Raw genomic sequence first — 24907 nt, forward strand, 5'->3', positions numbered from 1 at the left:
ATCGTTAGGTCACTGATTGGTTGTTATCTTAGGTCACTGATTGGTTGTTATCGTTAGGTCACTGATTGGTTGTTATCTTAGGTCACTGATTGGTTGTTTCTTAGGTCACTGATTGGTTGTTATGTTAGGTCACTGATTGGTTGTTATCGTTAGGTCACTGATTGGTTGTTATTTTAGGTCACTGATTGGTTGTTATTTAGGTCACTGATTGGTTGTTAGGTCACTGATTGGTTGTTATCTTAGGTCACTGATTGGTTGTTATTGTTAGGTCACTGATTGGTTGTTATCTTTAGGTCACTGATTGGTTGTTATCTTTAGGTCACTGATTGGTTGTTATCGTTAGGTCACTGATTGGTTGTTATCGTTAGGTCACTGATTGGTTGTTATCGTTAGGTCACTGATTGGTTGTTATTGTTAGGTCACTGATTGGTTGTTATCGTTAGGTCACTGATTGGTTGTTATCGTTAGGTCACTGATTGGTTGTTATCGTTAGGTCACTGATTGGTTGTTATCTTTAGGTCACTGATTGGTTGTTATTCTTAGGTCACTGATTGGTTGTTATCGTTAGGTCACTGATTGGTTGTTATGTTAGATCACTGATTGGTTGTTATCTTTAGGTCACTGATTGGTTGTTATCTTTAGGTCACTGATTGGTTGTTATCTTTAGGTCACTGATTGGTTGTTATTCTTAGGTCACTGATTGGTTGTTATCGTTAGGTCACTGATTGGTTTTTATTGTTAGGTCACTGATTGGTTGTTATCTTTAGGTCACTGATTGGTTGTTATCATTAGATCACTGATTGGTTGTTATCGTTAGGTCAGTTAGGTCACTGATTGGTTTTTATCGTTAGGTCACTGATTGGTTGTTATTGTTAGGTCACTGATTGGTTGTTATTGTTAGGTCACTGATTGGTTGTTATCGTTAGGTCACTGATTGGTTGTTATCGTTAGGTCACTGATTGGTTGTTATTGTTAGGTCACTGATTGGTTGTTATCGTTAGGTCATTTAGGTAACTGATTGGTTGTTATCGTTAGGTCACTGATTTGTTGTTATCATTAGGTCACTGATTGGTTGTTATTGTTAGGTCACTGATTGGTTGTTATCGTTAGGTCACTGATTGGTTGTTATTGTTAGGTCACTGATTGGTTGTTATCTTTAGGTCACTGATTGGTTGTTATCGTTAGGTCACTGATTGGTTGTTATCGTTAGGTCACTGATTGGTTGTTATTCTTAGGTCACTGATTGGTTGTTATCGTTAGGTCACTGATTGGTTTTTATTGTTAGATCACTGATTGGTTGTTATCTTTAGGTCACTGATTGGTTGTTATTGTTAGGTCACTGATTGGTTGTTATCGTTAGGTCACTGATTGGTTGTTATTTAGGTCACTGATTGGTTGTTATCTTTAGGTCACTGATTTGTTGTGTTAGGTCACTAATTGGTTGTATTTTTAGGTCACTGATTTTGTTGTTATCGTTAGGTCACTGATTGGTTGTTATCGTTAGGTCACTGATTGGTTGTTATCTTTAGGTCACTGATTGGTTGTTATCGTTAGGTCACTGATTGGTTGTTATCGTAGGTCTCCGATTGGTTCTTATCATTAGGTCACTGATTGGTTGTTATCGTTAGGTCACTGATTAGTTCTTTTTGTTCTTTGACCTTTGTCCATGACTACACTGATAAAAAACGAGTATTACAACTTCAAAAAGGAATTAAGCTCAAAGCTTAACACAATGTTAAGGACCATAATTATAATCATGCTTATTAACAAATTATAACATCAATCACATTTTCACAGAAACATTTCAATCTAATAGAGTAAGATCTACATGCAATGTGTCTACAACAAACCTTAGACCTGTCCATTAATATAATTGTATTATCAGAAAACATCGGACAATAACAAGATAAGGGAAAGGATGTTGGTGATAAACTATGAGTAATTTGTCAAAACTACATAATGCTATTTTTAAAAGGCCAGTGAAATAACTAGAATTGTTTATTTATACTGTATAACCTGTAAATTTTGCAGATGTTTTAGTTTTGCTATATAACCTGATAGCTATTTTACTAAAACCACGAAATAATGAACCCGCAAAATAGCACTATACAATAGGCATTAAAATTAGAGGGAGATAATCGTATAACAATTAAAATATAGCTTGATTATTCTGTATGAAAACAAATACAGTAAAACATGTCTACTATGACCATGTTTTTATTAGTTTAACTTCCTATTTACAGCCAGGGTCATTTAAGGATGTGCCAGGTTTGTTGGTGGAGGAAAGCCGGAGTACCCGGAGAAAAACCACAGACCTGAGCGGTCAGTACCTGGCAACTGCCCCACTTGGGATTTGAACTCGTGACCCAGAGATGTAGGGCTTATGGTAATATGTTGAGACATCTTAACTACTCAGCCACCACGGCCCCCTAAATGACTAAATGACAGCAAGATGTATGTTATGTGTGTATAACAAACTGTAATTTTAACGAAGTGATTTCATTGGTCCCCATAGATTTGTTATAACCATGTGTCACAGTAAATGGTTGAGCCAGCCATGTTTTACAGTAAATTGTTGAGCCAGTCAAAGAAGGTGGGGATTAATTAGAATATAATCTCTATCGTAGAATATAAGAAGAACTTATGAAGGAGTTCAATAGCAAAATTACATGAGCATATATTATACTCTCATAAGCTCAAACAATTTCTTAGCAAATAGACAAAAAGAAAAGGAATTATGAATTTCAAACAAACTGAACAGGTTTTGTTTGCGGCGAGACACATTGTTGAGATACGTAGACAACATTGATGACAATACAACAGACTTACCGAGGCCTATTATCAGGTCAGCATGTTAAATAAAGCAGAGATATTAAAATGTACAAAGGTAATAAATAACTAGGACAGCAGATAATGCTTCTATTGTGTGTGTAAAAAATGCATGCAATGATATCTGATATATAAAGAACCCTTTAATTTTGAGCCTAAGCCAGAGGCATTTTGGGTAGTAATTTCATATTCTATCTAGCACAACAATGGTATTATGGGTAGTTATTTTAACAGTAAAGTTTCAGGTGATGACATCTGACATTTTATTTTAAAGAAAAGTAAAATGTATTTCGTGAAGTGATGTGCCACATCTCCATAGAAACAAATCAGCCAGATGCAATATGAGTAGTGAGAGACCAGAAAAACACTATAACACACTTGACAGGGTTTACCTGCAAAAACAAGTGGTATCTAATGGTGTGTATGTGTGTGAGTGACGGCACCATTACGGTTGACAACAGATCAAGATAGATTTGAATTGTTCGTTCAAAGCCAACATGATATTAACAGCTATAAAACATGTAAAGTCCAACTACTGACAGCTTAAAACACTGAAGAGGAAACTATCAATCTATAATGTTTGAAATATTCTGTTTTTAAACCTCTAATAGGTATGGAGGTCCTGGCGATACATAATGTCACAAACTTCCTACAATGTACAATCCATATTGAGACTATATTCCACAGTATTGATGATGAATTACACATTCATAATCCTTTGACTTAGAGAGCGTCCCAATCCTGTCGTCCCATAGTGTCCCAATATCACAAATGTCCCTGGTTTCGTGAAGTTGCTTGGTTGACAAAGTTAACATTGAATGGATACAAATACATTAAACATAATAAAACCCTTTGTGCTCCAATTCATAGTGAAATTTTCTTAGAATCTTTGAATATATTATAAAGCCATCAGAATGGCATTTTTTTTCAGATACATTAAAGTACAAAAAAAAATAAAATAACTTGCATTCTCTGATGTTATGTATGAGCATGGCAGTACCTGGCTCTCAAGAGAAAAGGTGATTAGAATAGGTCACTTGAGACTTCCTCTCAGGTGACCTAATAACTTGTTTTCCCTGATGTTATGCAAAAGCATGACAGTATCTGGCTCTCCTGAGGTCAGACAAAGCCAATCAGGAATCCTTACACTTACTGCAGTCAAGTTATTTAAAGAGACATACTAACAGATATATTTCATTATAATTTCGACAATAGGAGAATGTGTTAAAGCATACAGGTACTAATCTGTATAACAATTAAGATGTTTTATGTTTTAGATAACTGCTATAATGAAAAGAAGCTAGCCATACAAATTAAGATCCTTCTTTGTCTTTAATAACCAGAAAATATCATTCTTAACAAGAATTTGCTTTTATAATAGCAAAAACAGATGAAAATATGTGAAGCTCACTGCATTTACATTTAGAAATCCTATATCTTAACTCATTTCGTAGAACTACAGACTATTAAAGCATTGCTGACACTGGAAAAGGGATATCTTTTGTCTCAAACTATGTTCACTGTAACATGAACTTGAAATAGCAGAGATTTCAGCAGAGTATTTCCTACTCCAATCCATCAGACACCTTTTAAACAATTTATTAAACATCATCCTGACCTTGATTCTGCCGACGGCTTCCTGAGCTTGCATCATACGAAGGGCCTTGGACGGCTGGCCTTCAGAGATAAGTTGGGTGGACCCGAGGTATTTGGCACGGAAAAGCACTCCCTCAATAAGGACTTCAGGGTGATCAGGATCCCGCAGAGACACTGGAGGATAAAAACAGAGGTTATAACAACTGTTGGTTAAAGTAAACACAAGTTATAATATGATTACATTTGGCTATACAGACTGAGGTTTGTTATGACCCTGTTTAATGACAATATGATCCAGTCAAATCTGCTACAAAGGACACCTGTCTATAAAGGACACACCTGTCTATACAGGACACCTGTCTATGAAAGATACCTGTCTATAAAGGACACCTGTCTATAAGGACAGAGATACACTATTTGGTACAATTTACTGTATAACTTGCACCTATATAAAGGACACCTGTCTATAAACGAAAGATTCATTAACTTCCTTTTGTGCAATTTGCTATATAATTGGCCACGTATAAAGGACATCTGTCTATAAATGACCTTTATGCTATGTTCATTTGGTGTTTATAGACAGGTTTGTTTGTATATCTCAGGTGGTAAAAATATGATAACTATAACATTTTATAAAAATATTTGACTAACTACAAATGTCGCTAATACATGAATGTCTCCCATATTAATTAGAAATGTCTGTAATACATGAATGTCCCCCCACCCTACCCATATTTATTAGAAATGTCAGTAATACATGAATGTCTCCCCCCCCTACCCATATTTATTAGAAATGTCGGTAATACATGAATGTCTCCCCCCCCCCCATATTTATTAGAAATGTCGGTAATACATAAAATTTCTCACCTCATATCAATTAGAATGTCTGTAATACATGAATGTCCCCCATATTAGTTAGAATCAATTGTTTTTCATACATGAATATCTCCCCCCCCCCCCAAAAAAAAAAATTAATTAGAAATTTATGTAATACATAAGTGTCTCCCATGCAGGATAGGATAGGGGTATAGTCATTACATGTATATGGCCGCCAAAAAACATTTAAAATATATATTTACCATTAACTGCATATTAAAAAGTACATTTTTGCATGCTAAAAATTCAAATACAGTTAAAACAGGAGTAAATAGGGACACTGATATATATATAACAGAGACTAACTTCAAACAAATTTATGGTGAAAAACAACACAACAATACACTTTCATATTCATATGTGGAAACAATGTTTTTCTTTCAATAAGAAATACTGTCGCCCACTTCTACATGTGAAGACAGATTTCCCCTGACAACATCTGTACCTGACACTACATCAAACTGGCTAAATCCCTGTACTAATTATCTCCTCTCATCTCTCTCTGTCCTCTGGCAGCCAATTTACACATAAAATATCTATCATTTATTTGGACTTTTGAGATAAAAGGGCGAGTAAAACATTGATTTAGGACATGGCATTAGCCGACAGCTGGTGCTCGCACTTGTTTTTGATTATCATATTATATATATATTTTGTATGTTATTTTACTATAATACTGTAGTGTCTATATATGCAGTTTTCTTTTGTTAATGGTTTTTAAATTATAATGTGCTGAAAGTATCATAGCATGTATATGGCTTTTTATCAAAAGTTACATGTTTAGTCTATTTTTTCCATGTTCTTGGAAGAAAAGGAAAAAGGAAAAAAAAATATCCAAAAGGAATCTTTAAATCCCCATCATCAAAATGAAAGAATGGCATTTCTCTTCTTTTCTTTTAAAGGAGAAACTATACATGAGCCAATTCTATCTAAATTCCAGATGATTTTCATAAAGATGCCTTTAGCACTTCCTTAGAAATACAAAACAGAATCCAAAACGTCTCCCAGTCAGCCATATTTCTTTCAGATGGACAAACAGACAATAGAAAACTGATGAAAGCCTCATTGTCAGGATTAAACAACAGGCAATAGTTTATAAATAAGACTTCTAACTGTGTCCTGTATCATTGCAGAGGATCAGACAGGATAAGTACAGTAATGTACCTTTTGTATCAAATACTTTTATATGTATATCTATGTTACCTTTTAAGTTACTGTAAATAAATTCATTGTTTTTTTAATGAAGTATGAACTTTTACAGTCAATTTTCTTCCATCCTTCAAAAACTAGCTTACACCATTATTAAGTTATTCAACAAAAAGTCGAAAATAATACATAAAATGTTGATGGGGTTGAAAAGCTAGGTATCATTGCCAAGGACTATATACGATATGGGTCCACCAATGTTAAAAAACCTCAACCCTGAATGCAAGTGATTTACTTATCTGTCCTATCTCAAGGCCTACAACAACAACCAAAGTATTATGTAACTCTATCCTGAACTAGCAAAGTATTTTATATAAGTATCCGTAGATAGGTGTGTTACCTGGCAGGGGGAACTTCCTCTAATTTATGAACTATAATACATGATACCAGATGATCAAATGGTTAAGGAGTATATACACATTGAGCTAAAAGACAACTATTTTTTTTTTTTTTAACAGAACATTGTCAAGTTTTTCGAGAGTTTGTAGGATCACTGTACTTAACTGCAAACTTCAGACTGATTTGAATGTCACTACATTTCATATATGTATTCCATTAATGTAATAGATTTGTAATAGATGTATGCTCATTTTACAATGTATGTGGGAGTAAGCGTACAGCTAAAGGGCCAGTACATATAAATCAACATATTGTCAAACTCTGTTATTTCAATCAATGATGATCAATACTTCACTTAAATTTCAAATTAATATCTATAGAACATGTGCTATATCAACTAGCTGTTCTATTAAACATTCTTCTAAAAACTCATAATTTTTTCAAAAAAACTTTCAATGAACTTTACTTTCATTGAAACACAATCCTGTAACACATCAGTATTCAAGTTATAAAAAAGAGGCCCAAGGACTTTAACGGTTATCTGACTACCTTGTAAAAAGTCATATTGGAAATTAATTGGCTATAGTGTCATGGTAGCCATCTTCAATTTAGGATCAAACAGAGATATAACAACACTTTTTCAAGATCATATCAGGATCCTTTCAGGCAAGTTTCAGCCAAAACGCACTGGTAGAACATGAGAAGAAGTTCAAAATGTGTTTTCAAGATGGCAGCTATTGGCCATCTTGCTTTTCAGATTGACCCGAAAAATAACAATATGTCAGGACCATGTCAGGATCATTTTATGCAAGTTTCAGCCAAATCGCACCAGTAGAACTTGAGAAGAAGTTCAAAATGTGTTTTCATGATTGCGGCTGTGGCAGCCATCTTGGATTTAAGATCAACCCAAAAAATAACAACACTTTGTCCGCACCATGTTAATTAGGATCATTTAATGCAAGTTTCAACTTAATCACACTATTAGAACTTGAGAAGTTCATAATGTGTTTTCAAGATGGCGGCTGTGGCTGCTATCTTGGATTTTGGATCAACCCGAAAATAACAACACTTGGTTGGGACCATGTCAGGATCATTTCATGCAAGTTTCAGCCAAATGGTACTAGCAGAACTTGAGAAAATGTTCAAAATTTGAAAAGTTTTGCACCGCCGACGCAACACGAAGACCTGCGAAACATGATGACTATAGGTCATCCTGACCCTTCAGGTCAGATGACCTAAAAATAAACAAAACAACATATAACAAGAGGCCCATGGGCCTTAACGGTCACCTGTGTTCAGATACAGAATGAAACAAAGACATGCATATAAACACTATATATTTGCCCATCAGGCCCTTGAAGTCAGTCAGTGATTTTATAAATTTGACTTTTTAATCTATGAAGATTATTTGGTTCCATCAAATCTGTGAAATCAGAAGAAAGATTTTTGAAATGTTATCCATTTTGACCCCTTTTGGCCCCACCCCTCTGGCCCCTGGGGGTCGGCCAGGACCAATATGGATATGATGTTAAAATGCTATCTCAGACTAATAATTCTAACCCAGTTTGACTAATTTCCTATGAAAAATAGGCAAATAATGTTCATAAATGTGTTTTTCCTATATAAACTAAAGTAAACTTGACCCCCTCCCCAGAGGGAAACATGGGACCCCAGGGCCATGAAATTCACAATTTTTGTAAAGGACTTTAAGACCTTTCAATCTATGCAGAGTATTTGATTCTACCAGTTCCAGAATTTCAGAAGAAGATTTTTGAAGTTTTTGCCTATTTGACCCGTTTTGGCCCCGCCCCTAAGGCCCCTTGGGATCAGTCATAGAAAATTTGGTAATAAGATTCAATGGTCATCACATAGGGATAATTCTGACTACAATTGACTAATTTCCTATTATAATGACTAAATAATGCTCAAAAATGTCTTTTCCCTTTATAAACTACAGTAAACTTACCCCCCTCCCCAGGGGGAAACCTGAGACCCAAGGGTCATATAATTCACAATTTTCATAAAACACCTTAAGACCTGCCTTTTTTATGACGAGTATTTGATTCTACCATTTCCAGTATTTAAGAAGAAGATTTTTTAAAGTTTTAGCCTATTTGCCCCTTTTGGCCCCGCCCCTGTGCCCTGAGGGGGTTGACCAGGACCAATATAGATATAATATTTAAATGTTATCTCAGGCTAATAATTCTAAACAAGTTTGACTCATTTCCTATGAAAATTGAGCAAAAAATGCTCATAAATGTGTTTTCCCTATATAAACTATAGTAAACTTGACCCCCTCCCCAGGGGGAAAACGTGATGGGTCATATAATTCACAATTTTCATAAAACACCTTAAGACCTGTCCATCTAAGAAGAGTATTTGGTTCTACCATTTCCAGTATTTAAGAAGAAAATTTTTAAAGTTTTAGCCTATTTGCCCCTTTTGGCCCCGCCCCTCTGCCCGAGGGGGTTGACCAGGACCAATATAGATATGATATTAAAATGTTATCTCAGGCTAATAATTCTAAACAAGTTTGACTCATTTCCTATGAAAATTGAGCAAAAAATGCTCATAAATGTGTTTTCCCTAGTAAACTTGACCCCCTCCCCAGGGGGAAACGTGAGACCCCAGGGTCATATAATTCACAATTTTTGTAAAGGACCTCAAGACCTTTCCATCTATGAGTATGTGATTCTACCATTTCCAGGATTTCAGAAGAAGATTTTTGTAGTTATAGCCTATTTGACCCCTTTTGACCCCACCCCTAAGGCCCCTGGGGGTCAGTTATGAAAAATTGGTTAATAGGATTCAATGGCCATCTCATACGGATAATTCTGACAATATTTGACTCATTTCCTATTACAAATGATCAAATAATACTCAAAAATGTGTTTTCCCTATATAAACTATAGTAAACTTAATCCCCTCCCCAGGGGGAAACCTGAGACCCCAGGGTCATATAATTCACAATTTTTGTAAAGGACCTCAAGACCTTTCCATCTATGAAGAGTATGTGATTCTACCATTTCCAGGATTTCAGAAGAAGATTTTTGAAGTTATAGCCTATTTGACCCCTTTTGACCCCGCCCCTAAGGCCCCTGGGGGTCAGTTATGGAAAATTGGTTAATAGGATTCAATGGCCATCTCATACGGATAATTCTGACAATATTTGACTCATTTCCTATTACAAATGATCAAATAATACTCAAAAATGTGTTTTTCCACTATATAAACTATAGTAAACTTAACCCCCTCCCCAGGGGGAAACCTGAGACCCCAGGGTCATATAATTCACAATTTTTGTAAAGGACCTCAAGACCTTTCCATCTACCAAGAGTATGTGATTCTACCATTTCCAGGATTTCAGAAGAAGATTTTTGAAGTTATAGCCTATTTGACCCCTTTTGACCCCGCCCCTAAGGCCACTGGGGGTCAGTTATGGAAAATTGGTTAATAGGATTCAATGGCCATCTCATACGGATAATTCTGACAATATTTGACTCATTTCCTATTACAAATGATCAAATAATACTCAAAAATGTGTTTTCCCTATATAAACTATAGTAAACTTAACCCCCTCCCCAGGGGGAAACCTGAGACCCCAGGGTCATATAATTCACAATTTTTGTAAAGGACCTTAGGACCTTTCTATCTATGAAGAGTATTTAATTCCATCACATCTGTGAGTGGAGAAGAAGATTTTTGAAATTTTAGTCAATTTTACCCCTTTTAGCCCCTCCCATAGCTCCCTGGGGGGTGGGGACCATATAATTCACAATTTTGATTGGCCTTATGCCTTAGAAGGTTTGTGCAAAATTTCATTGAAATTGCTTCAGCAGTTTTGGAGAAGAAGTTGAAAATGTAAATTGTTTACGGACATACGACGGACGACGGACGACGACGACGCACGACGCACGACGACGGACAAAAGGCGATTAGAATAGGTCACTTGAGACTTCGTCTCAGGTGACCTAAAAAAATATGATAAAAATGACACAAACACAACAGATGAAAAACACACTACAGTGAACCATTTCCCCAACAAAACAAAATGTATTACAACTTACCATCAGTACACAATTTAGTAAAGTTAGTAGGTAGATTCCAAAAGGAGGCATGAAAAAAGTAGGAAATTAGTTCATTAGACAGCACAGTTATCACAAAATAGCAATGTTTATCCTGTAATTAGTATCAACTATACAATAGCTAATCATATATTGTGTTTATACTTTATTTCACAACATAATTGGACACTTAAAATATTTAACTTAAACGTTTTATCATCAAATTGAGTTTTAAAATCTAGCTTATTTTCTCTTTATAAACAAATTTTGTTGTGTTTCCTCATTCAACTAAGCTTAATATTACAAAGGGGCAGTAACTCTTGAGCTGCTAGCTAACATAAAGAAAGCAGAGTTACTGCCCTTAGACCATTTTCCATATTTGCAGATGATCTCAGTGGTATGTGCTGAAGACAAGGACTATCAAATCCCATACAAAAGGATTTAACTAAATTTTGTTTTAACTCAATTAATAAATTAGGATGATCACAACATAAAAATGTGCTCAAAGCCAATATCAAAAACTGATTGTAGATAAGCAAATTATAAAATGAAACAGCTCTAATAGTTTAACTGGTAGTATATAGTTGTATGTCACTTGCTACACTACAGTTTTTTGACAATTTCCCTTCAATTCTAAACATATGAGATTAAATTAGACCTTTAAACAATTTTTTATAGTTTCTGTCATATATTTTTTTTTCATTTGGCAAATAATACAATTTTCGAAAGAACAATTTTTTTTTCTCTTTTTTGATTACCAATTAAAATTACTTTGTCTTAAAAGAAGTTCAAAAAGCATCAATGCAATGAAATTGTCTATTAAAAAATGGTAATCACATTAAATTAATTTAAACCATCAAAATACTGATTTAACGAAGACAAGAGACAGACAATAGGTTGTAGTTAGTGTATATCTAAATAAAAACAGTCAATTTGCAAAGATTTTAAATAAAGATTTATGCTACTAATTGAGTGTTAATTACAATTTTCAGGGGAAGTAATAACACTGCAAAGGGAGATAATTAGATACTGTGGAATGTACACAATATAGGACTATATATCACCAAACAATCAACGTTATAGATAACATCAATATTTCAAACAAAAACATTTTTTTCTTATAAGATTACATATTTTCAGAGTATAGATTCTTTAAACAATGTCAATGTTTGTACTTAAATACCTTGAAAATAATTATATGAGTATCACATTTACTAAATATAGTAAGTGTTACCAAACAGGTTGCTGAAATATTCAGAAAATATCATAAAATTAGTCTGACTATGAATAATGACACAACACATTAATTGTAGCTTCATAAATACTGCACAGGGTATTACAGGAAATCAAAAGAAATTAAAAGAATTAAGTCTTCAACCTTAATTGCACTTTCTCAGTAGAAAATAATTATTTCATTCAACAATTTCCCTGAAAGATATTTCTACTCAACTAAGTAAGATCAGTACCTTTCAGAAATACCAAAGCAAGCATACAATTAACTAGGTGTGCCATTAAATTATTAATCATTATTATCAGAAATTCTGAAACAAAGTTTTAATTCATTCATATATACTTAGGTAAGCTTAGTGGATCCTCTTACACTTAAACAGATTATTTGGAATTTTTAAAATTCCAGAACATATTTTTTTGTTTAGATGAATGCATATTTTTTCTATAATGAAATTGATGACACACTTCCTCTCATACTGGTACATTTTTATAACATTTCTGCATAAACTATCTCTAAGATCATTAAATAACTTTCCTTAATTAAATAATATCATATTCCTCTGCTGTTATGGGTAGGTATTACACTTGCTACAATCATGTAATTTGTGGTCCTATAAATGTGTCATGCTGTTACTGAATAGCCAGGTCAAAACTTTAAACTATAAATGAGAAAATTAAATTTGAGCAGTTTTGAATTTTTGTAATATGGCTTTTAGGGTATTATATATGATTCAAACAATTTCACAAGATTTATTCAATCACTTTTAGTGATGATAGCAATATTTCGTCAAATTGCAAAAAATATCATCCTCTCGAAAATAAACGGTTCACACAAACACAGACTTATGATGTAACAATCTACCAACTGCCAAGAACAGGTAACTCTGTAATATTCAAAGACAAAATACTTATTCTTCAGATTATGTAGATATTTTGCATCATGAAAGAAAGGAACATAAAGCGATGTACTGCCAGAGTAAAGTAACTAAGGAAGTCTTTGTATTAAAAAAAATGGTAGGCCTATATATATATAGGGGTTCGAGAATTGTCAGGATATATACAGGAATCATGCTATAAATTGTGCAAATGCTATCAAACCAGGTGAGCATCAAAACCATCACCAAATACTTCCCCGAAAATTCCAACCGAGAAAAAATAGCGGCTTTGCTTAAATTAATGGATTCTGATCATAAAATTAATAGCGGCTTTGCTTAAATTAATGGATTCTGATTATTATTTTTAACTTGCCTTAACCATTATACCTACATATTTCTGAAACTCAATTTCATTGAATAATGCTTCCATAATTTAGCTACATTTATTTCTTTATGTATAGAGAAACTGAATACAGCAGTATATTGCCTTATTGTATATGCAAAATAAGTACAACCATAACCTCTAGAAGTTGGCCAACAGCCTGTAATTCTAGAATTAAGCTCATTTTAACAAAATCTAGATTACAAAGATGGCTGAACAAAATTTGGCATAAAATCCAAGTATTTTAGCCCCATACCCTATTAAGCCCTTTGCCCATAAATTTTAATTTGTCTACCCCTCCTTTTAACCCCATTTCTTTAGCCCTTTGTCTATAATTCTTTCACCACTTGTCAAGCCATAGATCCAAATTGATAAACATTTCGAGTGACCTTTACCCAGATGAACATTTAGGGTTTTTCTACTCACCTACGCTGGTGTAATGCAAAATAGCACAACACACGGAATGATTGTAGAAACAGCTTGTGCCACATCCATAATAAAAACTGTAAAAACTAATAAAATTTGATATCTTACATGACTCCTTCTCACCTTCTTTGGCTCGTGAGCGACGCTTCTCCGCCTACAACACACACAACAAACAATTTACTGATAAACAGTTCATCACTTCTCAACTAACACATTGTACAGACAACTTATCAATGACTGATAATTGTTTTTTCCAGATACTGTACACATATAACATGACATGATTTTGAGCTCTAATCATTTCCTGGGTAAAAATATTCTCTTTTATCCAATAGTAAAAAATAGGTTCAAAAGTATCTATGAAAACAGAAATTTCTACACAGCAAATATTTCGAGTTGTACAGTATGTAGTATTGTTTTCAGATTTATGACATGATTATGTTTGACAATAATCCTTTGAGGCAGAGAATAACTACATAACCATGCACAGTTCTATACAGGCTTAACTCATGCCCCAGACATAAAGGGTTAGAGGCCATCCACTTAAGCACTGCAGGCTTGGAGCAGTTTTGGTTAAGTGATCCCTTTAGAAGCTCTGAACAAGCTCTGTACAAGCTCACCTGAGCACTCCTATTAACAGGTGGTTGACTTAGTTCTGGTATATCAACATACTGGTCCTTCTGGTACTGTTTCTGTAGAAGTATATCTGTCTCTTCATCCGTATCAAAGTCTACAACGATAGAAAACAATATCTAGTATAGTTTATACTCAATTAATAGCTTAAAATTCCTTCAATTGTTCTTCTCCTCAAATCCAAGCTTTCAAGATTTTACTGCTATTCACATAGGAAATAATATTTTTCATTTCCTGATATCTTCTTCTGGTTATGTTATCAATCATCTCCTCTTGTAGTTCAAATAATTTTCTTTTTATTTGGCGATTGAATGCAATAAAAGCAGTAACAGTTTGAAAGCATGACTTATTCAAATAGAACAATCTGAAGAGTTGGGAATGTTATAAAATCATAGTATTCAGCTCTAAACAAATTTATCTAAAAAAAGATCTAATCAAAATGCTTAGAAATGCAGAGCACTTAAACAGCATTCATTTAACGAATGATATTAATGCATTAATGAATATTAATCATTCAAAACTACAACTTAGGACAAAATTAATATCTGAATCTCAAATGCTAGATAAAATTGTAAGGAATGAAATTTCAACATGCAAATCAAAAGGAACATTTATGTCCAATCTGAAGTAGTCACTTGTTCATGGCTTTGTTATCACCATCTTATATATCACTTAATCTCATTAAAACACAGATCATTATTCCCACTCTGTTTCATACAGGATCTGACAACATCCCATGAGGGGTCACACTCTGGTGACCTTTCCGTCTAGCTATATCACCTGTAAACAACGAAATGATTACATACCAGGAAAATTATTTTGACAGCTCTTCAAACAATGTCATCTCCTCAAATCATACTTCATTTGCCGGTTGTAATTTTATTGGTCAATTTGAGAGGTCATAAGATCGTGACCTCTATATGATGTTGTCCAATCCTCTAGGAAACCTTGTAAGAGTAAGGATCTGTATTCAGGTAGATCACAAGCCATGAACATGTGATGTTGATCAGGTAGGATCAGGCAGGACAAAAGGAAACACATAATACAGTCGTAAAGTTTAAAACATGTTCTGTACTGTATGTAAATAAAACAGGGATCATAATATTTCATATAACAAAACATATACAACATGGAAACAGACCAGAAAAAAGATAGATACATGCATGAAAGAAAGTACTTAGTTATAACATGATTCGTGAAGCTGCTGAAGAGTACAGGTACACTCCATTGGACAGTGTGCTCTCTGTTTGTATTGACAAAATTCACAGTCATTTGACAGGATGGTAGTTTGTATTGACAAATTTCACAGTCGTTTGACAGGATGGTAGTTTGTATTGACAAATTTCACAGTCATTTGACAGGATGGTAGTTTGTATTGACAAATTTTACAGTCATTTGACAGGATGGTAGTTTGTATTGACAAATTTCACAGTCGTTTGACAGGATGGTAGTTTGTATTGACAAATTTCACAGTCATTTGACAAGATGGTAGTTTGTATTGACAAATTTTACAGTCATTTGACAGAATGGTAGTTTGTATTGACAAATTTCACAGTTATCAAACAGGATGGTAGTTTGTATTGACAAAGTCCACAGTCATTTGACAGGATGGTAGTTTGTATTGACAAAGTTCACAGTCATTTGACAGGATGGTAGTTTGTATTGACAAATTTCAAAGTCATTTGACAGGATGGTAGTTTTCCACCTTTGACTGGTACTGAGGCTCTTGTTAGTGTTTCAATGCTGAATCGGGACCCATTGTGTTACCCCTGTCAGGCACAACTAGGAACTTCCTCATCAGAGAACATGCTCAAAATACTACCTGTCAGGCACAACTGAGAACTTCCTCATCAAAGAACATGCTCAACTTACTACCTGTCAGGCACAACTGGGAATTTCCTCATCAGAGAACATGCTCAACTTACTACCTGTCAGGCACAACTGGAAACTTCCTCATCAGAGAACATGCTCAACTTACTACCGGTCAGGCACAACTGGGAACTTCCTCATCAGAGAACATGCTCAACTTACTACCTGTCAGGCACAACTGGAAACTTCCTCATCAGAGAGCATGCTCAACTTACTACCTGTCCAGGCGCAACTGGGAACTTCCTCATCAGAGAACATGCTCAACTTACTACCTGTCAGGCACAACTGGAAACTTCCTCATCAGAGAACATGCTCAACTTACTACCGGTCAGGCACAACTGGGAACTTCCTCATCAGAGAACATGCTCAACTTACTACCTGTCAGGCACAACTGGAAACTTCCTCATCAGAGAGCATGCTCAACTTACTACCTGTCAGGCACAACTGGGAACTTCCTCATCAGAGAACATGCTCAACTTACTACCTGTCAGGCACAACTGGGAATTTCCTCATCAGAGAACATGCTCAACTTACTACCTGTCAGGCACAACTGGGAATTTCCTCATCAGAGAACATGCTCAACTTACTATCTGTCAGGCACGCTCAATTTACTACCTGTCAGGCACAACTGGGAACTTCCTCATCAGAGAACATGCTCAACTGACTACCTGTCAGGCATAACTGGGAACTTCCTCATCAGAGCTCATGCTCAACTTACTATCTGTCAGGCACACTCAACTTACTACCTGTCAGGCTCAACTGGGAACTTTCTCATCAGAGAACATGCTCAACTTACTACCTGGCTGGCACAACTGGGAACTTCCTCATCAGAGAACATGCTCAACTTACTACCTGTCAGGCACAACTGGAAACTTCCTCATCAGAGAACATGCTCAACTTACTACCGGTCAGGCACAACTGGGAACTTCCTCATCAGAGAACATGATCAACTTACTACCTGTCAGGCACAACTGGGAACTTCCTCATCAGAGAACATGCTCAACTTACTACCTGTCAAGCACAACTGGGAACTTCCTCATCAGAGAACATGCTCAACTTACTACCTGTCAGGCACAACTGGGAACTTCCTCAATAGAGAACATGCTCAACTTACTACCGGTCAGGCACAACTGGGAACTTCCTCATCAGAGAACATGCTCAACTTACTACCCCAAAAATTTTTAAAATCCTATATGTAATTGGAGAAGGGGGGGGGGGGGGGGGGGGGGGGGGGGGTTTAAGATAGTTCTATATTATTTATGAGAATAGTTTTGGAGATGATTTGTCAATGTGTATATTTGCAGAAAGCATTTGGACATTGTGCTAGATTACATATATACGTGAGGTATTGTTTTTGGTGTGCTTGGAGAGAATTGTATTTGTATAAGAGGGGAGAGTGATATGAGGTGGGGTGTGCAAGGTCTGAGAGTGTATAGAAGGAATAGTGACAAACATAGAGACAATAGTGTGTACCTCCTGCTGTCTTCGTTTTCAGGTACGACGATTTAGAAGGAGCCTCGGTCTCACTGCCTACATCCTCCGAGTCTGACCCCAGCGACCCTGTACTCACACGATAAGCTTTTTTGTATGAATCTGAACTACTACGCGAGTTTCTACCATTGCCAGTAAGACTATGGTCAGAGTTGGCCCCATTTTGAGATGGAAGTTTATGTTTTGGGTGTTGATCAAATGAATCGTCTTTAGGTAACGAAGCATATTTTTTACCAAGGATCCGTCGTGTGTACTTAACATCGCCATCCTCCTCCTCGTCCGAATCATATCCTACAATACAAGAAGCATGCGACGTGTTTTCATCATGCCAAATCTCAAATACACATACATTAAAAAATGACGATGCACAAAAAATGAATGTTAATACAGAAATTAGTTCACACACAGAATTGACAGGAGGTAGAGCCATGGTGTTATATCAAATCTCTTAAGTCTGTGCTTATCAATTCTCTTAAGTCTGTGTTTATGAAATCTCTTAAGCTGGTGTCTTATCAAATCATTAAGCTGGTGTCATATCAAATCTCTTAAGCTGGCTTCTTATGAAATATCCTAAGAATGTGTCTTATCAAATCTCTTAAGTCTGTGTCTTATCAAACTTTTTAAGTCAGTTTCTTATCAAATCTGTTAAAATCTGTTACGCTGGTTTTTTTTTATCAAATTTGTTAAGCTAGTTTCTTATAAAACCTGTTTACCTGGTATCTTATTAAATCTCTTAAGCTGATTTCTCATCAAATCTCTTCAGTTGTTGTTTTATCAAATCTAAGCTTGTGTTGTATTGAATCTCTTAAACCGATGTCTTAAAAAATTGCTTAAAGTGTAGTGTCTTTAAAATCTCTTATTAAATAAGCCTGTTTCTGATCAAATCTCTTAAGCTGGTTAAATCAAATCCCTTAAGCTGGTTTATTATCAAATCTCTTAAACAGGTGTCTTATCAAATCTCTTAAGACAAGTTCTTATAAAATTTCTTAAGCTTGTGTCTGATCAAATCTCTTAGGCTGGTGTCTTACCAAATCTCTTAACACAAGCTCAACGAGTTCCTACTTCTCCCAATTCCATGTAAATGAAAACAACTCTAGATCTACAATTCTTATTGAAAAAAAATACCCTGATACAGAATCTGGCGACTTTAAAAAAATATTTCAACTGAAAATTAGCTACAAATTTGAAATAAAACCTTACACGATAATGACAACATGTAACAAAGAGAAAAACAATAAACATGCTGCATTACAAAAAGAAATTCACCCAACTAGGAGCATTGTAACAATCATGATGTATTCAGAATGTTTTAAGGAGAAAACTTTGTTAGATTTACATGTAGGGCCTTGTATACCTGCAGGTTGTTCTGTTGTTGGAATTGGGCCCAATGACTAAATTTTACAGCACCTCATTTCTCTGGTAATTATTATAAGGTTTTTCAGCACCTCATTTCTCTGGTAATTATTATAAGGTTTTTCAGCACCACGTTTCTTTGGTAATTATTATAAGGTTTTTCAGCACCTCATTTCTCTGGTAATTATTATAAGGTTTTTCAGCACCACATTGCTCTGGTAATTATCATAAGGATTTTCAGCACCACATTTCTCTGGTAATTATGATAAGGTTTTTCAGCAACACATTTTTCTGGTAATTATCATAAGGTTTTTCAGCACCACATTTCTCTGGTAATTATTATAAGGTTCTTCAGCACCTCATTTCTCTGGTAATTATTATAAGGTTTTTCAGCGCCACATTTCTTTGGCAATTATAAGGTTCTTCAGCACCACATTTCTCTGGTAATTATTATAAGGTTCTTCAGCACCTCATTTCTCTGGTAATTATTATAAGGTTTTTCAGCGCCACATTTCTCTGGTAATTATTATAAGGTTTTTCAGCACCACATTTCTCTGGTAATTATTATAAGGTTCTTCAGCACCACATTTCTCTGGTAATTATTATAAGGTTTTTCAGCACCACATTTCTCTGGTAATTATTATAAGGTTTTTCAGCACTACATTTCTCTGGTAATTATTATAAGGTTTTTCAGCACCTCATTTCTCTGGTAATTATTATAAGGTTTTTCAGCGCCACATTTCTTTGGCAATTATAAGGTTCTTCAGCACCACATTTCTCTGGTAATTATTATAAGGTTCTTCAGCACCTCATTTCTCTGGTAATTATTATAAGGTTTTTCAGCACCACATTTCTTTGGCAATTATAAGGTTCTTCAGCACCACATTTCTCTGGTAATTATTATTAAGGTTCTTCAGCACCTCATTTCTCTGGTAATTATGATAAGGTTTTTCAGCAACACATTTTTCTGGTAATTATCATAAGGTTTTTCAGCACCACATTTCTCTGGTAATTATTATAAGGTTCTTCAGCACCTCATTTCTCTGGTAATTATTATAAGGTTTTTCAGCACCTCATTTCTCTGGTAATTATTATAAGGTTTTTCAGCACCACATTTCTCTGGTAATTATTATAAGGTTTTTCAGCACCACATTTCTCTGGTAATTATTATAAGGTTTTTCAGCACCACATTTCTCTGGTAATTATTATAAGGTTTTTCAGCACCACATTTCTCTGGTAATTATTATAAGGTTCTTCAGCACCTCATTTCTCTGGTAATTATTATAAGGTTTTTCAGCACCACATTTCTTTGGCAATTATAAGGTTCTTCAGCACCACATTTCTCTGGTAATTATTATAAGGTTTTTCAGCACCACATTTCTCTGGTAATTATTATAAGGTTTTTCAGCACCACATTTCTCTGGTAATTATTATAAGGTTTTTCAGCACCACATTTCTCTGGTAATTATTATAAGGTTTTTCAGCACCACATTTCTCTGGTAATTATTATAAGGTTTTTCAGCACCACATTTCTCTGGTAATTATTATAAGGTTTTTCAGCACTACATTTCTCTGGTAATTATTATAAGGTTTTTCAGCACTACATTTCTCTGGTAATTATTATAAGGTTTTCAGCACCACATTTCTCTGGTAATTATTATAAGGTTTTTCAGCACCTCATTTCTCTGTTTCAGCACCACATTTCTCTGGTAATTATTATAAGGTTTTCAGCACCACATTTCTCTGGTAATTATTATAAGGTTTTCAGCACCACATTTCTCTGGTAATTATTATAAGGTTTTTCAGCGCCACATTTCTTTGGCAATTATTATAAGGTTTTTCAGCACCACATTTCTCTGGTAATTATTATAAGGTTTTTCAGCACCATATTTCTTTAGCAATTATTATAAGGTTTTTCAGCACCACATTTCTCTGGTAATTATTATAAGGTTTTTCAGCACCTCATTTCTCTGGTAATTATTATAAGGTTTTTCAGCACCATATTTCTCTGGTAATTATTATAAGGTTCTTCAGCACCTCATTTCTCTGGTAATTATTATAAGGTTTTTCAGCACCACATTTCTTTGGCAATTATAAGGTTCTTCAGCACCACATTTCTCTGGTAATTATTATAAGGTTCTTCAGCACCTCATTTCTCTGGTAATTATTATAAGGTTTTTCAGCGCCACATTTCTCTGGTAATTATTATAAGGTTCTTCAGCACCACATTTCTCTGGTAATTATTATAAGGTTTTTCAGCACCACATTTCTCTGGTAATTATTATAAGGTTTTTCAGCACCACATTTCTCTGGTAATTATTATAAGGTTTTTCAGCACCACATTTCTCTGGTAATTATTATAAGGTTTTCAGCACCACATTTCTCTGGTAATTATTATAAGGTTTTTCAGCACCTCATTTCTCTGTTTCAGCACCACATTTCTCTGGTAATTATTATAAGGTTTTCAGCACCACATTTCTCTGGTAATTATTATAAGGTTTTCAGCACCACATTTCTCTGGTAATTATTATAAGGTTTTTCAGCGCCACATTTCTTTGGCAATTATTATAAGGTTTTTCAGCACCACATTTCTCTGGTAATTATTATAAGGTTTTTCAGCACCATATTTCTTTAGCAATTATTATAAGGTTTTTCAGCACCACATTTCTCTGGTAATTATTATAAGGTTTTTCAGCACCACATTTCTCTGGTAATCATTATAAGGTTTTTCAGCACCACATTTCTCTGGTAATTATTATAAGGTTTTTCAGCACCACATTTCTCTGGTAATTATTATAAGGTTCTTCAGCACCTCATTTCTCTGGTAATTATTATAAGGTTTTTCAGCACCACATTTCTTTGGCAATTATAAGGTTCTTCAGCACCACATTTCTCTGGTAATTATTATAAGGTTTTTCAGCACCACATTTCTCTGGTAATTATTATAAGGTTTTTCAGCACACACATTTCTCTGGTAATTATTATAAGGTTTTTCAGCACCACATTTCTCTAGCAATTATTAATTTTTTAATATATGTAACTGGCCTACAAGTAAAGGTGTCAGAATTGTACCTGCTGTCCCTCTGTAGTCTGTTGGTGCTTGCCGTAGGTTTGAAAAACTTTGGAAAACTGATTCGTTTTATTATTGAACAATTAAATAAAATTTATTTCATTTAACAATATTAATCATCATCCCTTAAAATATCTACCCTAAAAACAACTACATTTGTGCTGGTGATTACTATATAATAGTGAGCTGGAAGCTCTTCTATTCGCTATGGGAACCAAAGTTCAGGAACAATGACCAACTGTCACCTACAACATCTGCCAGAGGAAGCTCGACATACTGATTCTATGGGTTAAACAAGGTCATCATTTATCATTACAATACATTATCACGATACCAAATCAGATTACCTTTTTATCATATTTTTTTCATTGAACATAAAATGCTATTGACATGCATGAATACTGATCACGAAGCAATCAAATACAGAAACTTTTCTTCATTACCAGGTAATAGACAAAAATGCAAATCTGATTAAGGTATTAGAATTGTGCTGTACTGTACAGTAATTCTCTGCACCATATCACAGCTTCATCATCTTCTTTCCCATGCAAAATCTACAATCTTCTATATCATAAGTACAATATCTGAAACTTGACTTCCATGCTTTCTAACATGCAAAATCAAAAGAGCAAAAAAATGGGAACTTTTTATTATAAACCATTAGCGGCTAACCTAAATTATAGCCTCTTATATCATGTAAGAAAAAATTGTTATCAAATTTTCACCTGCAGCTCTATTTTTCAGGCTTTTGGTTGCAGTTGTTCATGAGTATTATAAATATAACCACATGCTTTTCTACGTTCCTGATGTAAACACTATATAACATATTCTGTAATAAAATCCAGCCCTTAACAGGTGATAGTATACAATATTGGCCCTAAATGACCTTAGTCTAGGCTTAGTTGTCGAATGGGCCGTAAAACTCAAACAAAAAGTGCACAATATGCTTAATTTTATTTAAAAGTTGATGAACATTAACAAAAAAAATAGACTATCAGTTTAACAATATGGGAATATTTAAAGAAAAAATAAATCAAAATTCATTTATCAATACTAATAGACCTATGTAAAACTGAAATTTATCTGCTTACAAAAATTTTCATTAAATTTTAGATAAATGTATAACAAGGTCCCATTTTGGGGAGTAATAGTGAGTGTGCATTTGTGTGTTTTACTGGGTTCTATTTTTACCTGTTTGGATTATCAAACACTAATGTAAATTTATGAATATATATATAAATTTTTCCATTTTCATTTCAATAGCACATAGATTTGCACAGCTGTATGCCACACTATCCTTTATATCTACTAACTATAACTTACCCCTAAGTGTCTGATAAGATATCCTATATCTACTATCTATAACTTACCCCTAGGTGGCTGGTAAGATGTCCTATATCTACTAACTATAACTTACCCCTAAGTGTCTGATAAGATATCCTATATCTACTATCTATAACTTACCCCTAGGTGACTGGTAAGATGTCCTATATCTACTATCTATAACTTTCCCTAGGTGGCTGGTAAGATGTCCTATATCTACTATCTATAACTTACCCCTAGGTGACTGGTAAGATGTCCTATATCTACTATCTATAACTTACCCCTAGGTGACTGGTAAGATGTCCTATATCTACTATCTATAACTTACCCCTAGGTGACTGGTAAGATATCCTATATCTACTATCTATAACTTACCCCTAGGTGACTGGTAAGATGTCCTATATCTACTATCTATAACTTACCCTAGGTGCTGGTAAGATGTCCTATATCTACTATCTATAACTTACCCCTAGGTGACTGGTAAGATGTCCTATATCTACTATCTATAACTTACCCTAGGTGCTGGTAAGATGTCCTATATCTACTATCTATAACTTACCCCTAGGTGACTGGTAAGATGTCCTATATCTACTATCTATAACTTACCCCTAGGTGACTGGTAAGATGTCCTATATCTACTATCTATAACTTACCCTACTGTAAGATTCCTATACTACTATCTATAACTTACCCTAGGTGCTGGTAAGATGTCCTATATCTACTATCTATAACTTACCCCTAGGTGGCTGGTAAGATGTCCTATATCTACTATCTATAACTTACCCCTAGGTGGCTGGTAAGATGTCCTATATCTACTATCTATAACTTACCCCTAGGTGTCTGGTAAGATGTCCTATATCTACTATCTATAACTTACCCCTAGGTGGCTGGTAAGATGTCCTATATCTACTATCTATAACTTACCCCTAAGTGTCTGATAAGATATCCTATATCTACTATCTATAACTTACCCCTAGGTGGCTGGTAAGATGTCATATATCTACTATCTATAACTTTCCCTAGGTGGCTGGTAAGATGTCCTATATCTACTATCTATAACTTACCCCTGGGCTGGTATGATGTCCTATATCTACTATCTATAACTTACCCCTAAGTGTCTGATAAGATATCCTATATCTACTATCTATAACTTACCCCTAGGTGACTGGTAAGATGTCCTATATCTACTATCTATAACTTACCCCTAGGTGGCTGGTAAGATGTCCTATATCTACTATCTATAACTTACCCCTAGGTGACTGGTAAGATGTCCTATATCTACTATCTATAACTTACCCCTAGGTGGCTGGTAAGATGTCGATATCCTATATCTACTATCTATAAC

The 24907-nt window shown here is 34.7% G+C and overlaps 1 protein-coding gene across 3 annotated transcripts in view; it reads right to left on the reverse strand.

Moving 5' to 3' along the window:
* Positions 1 to 24907, reverse strand: part of LOC138333049 (dentin sialophosphoprotein-like) — an 80340-nt gene that overhangs the window by 45948 nt on the left and 9485 nt on the right. Inside the window, exons 5-8 of one of the 3 annotated variants that reach the window (XM_069281156.1) lie at positions 17799 to 18107; positions 14444 to 14553; positions 13947 to 13977; positions 4448 to 4569 (exon numbers count right to left, since the gene is read on the reverse strand). In XM_069281156.1, coding sequence (XP_069137257.1) covers positions 4448 to 4569; positions 13947 to 13977; positions 14444 to 14553; positions 17799 to 18107 — 572 coding nt within the window. Of the gene's footprint in view, positions 1 to 4447; positions 4600 to 13946; positions 13978 to 14443; positions 14554 to 17798; positions 18108 to 24907 lie in introns of all 3 variants that reach the window. The other 2 variants (XM_069281155.1, XM_069281157.1) reach the window with 2 other exon arrangements.

The sequence above is a fragment of the Argopecten irradians genome, chromosome 10 (genome assembly GCF_041381155.1).
Source record: "Argopecten irradians isolate NY chromosome 10, Ai_NY, whole genome shotgun sequence".
Taxonomy (NCBI): domain Eukaryota; kingdom Metazoa; phylum Mollusca; class Bivalvia; order Pectinida; family Pectinidae; genus Argopecten; species Argopecten irradians.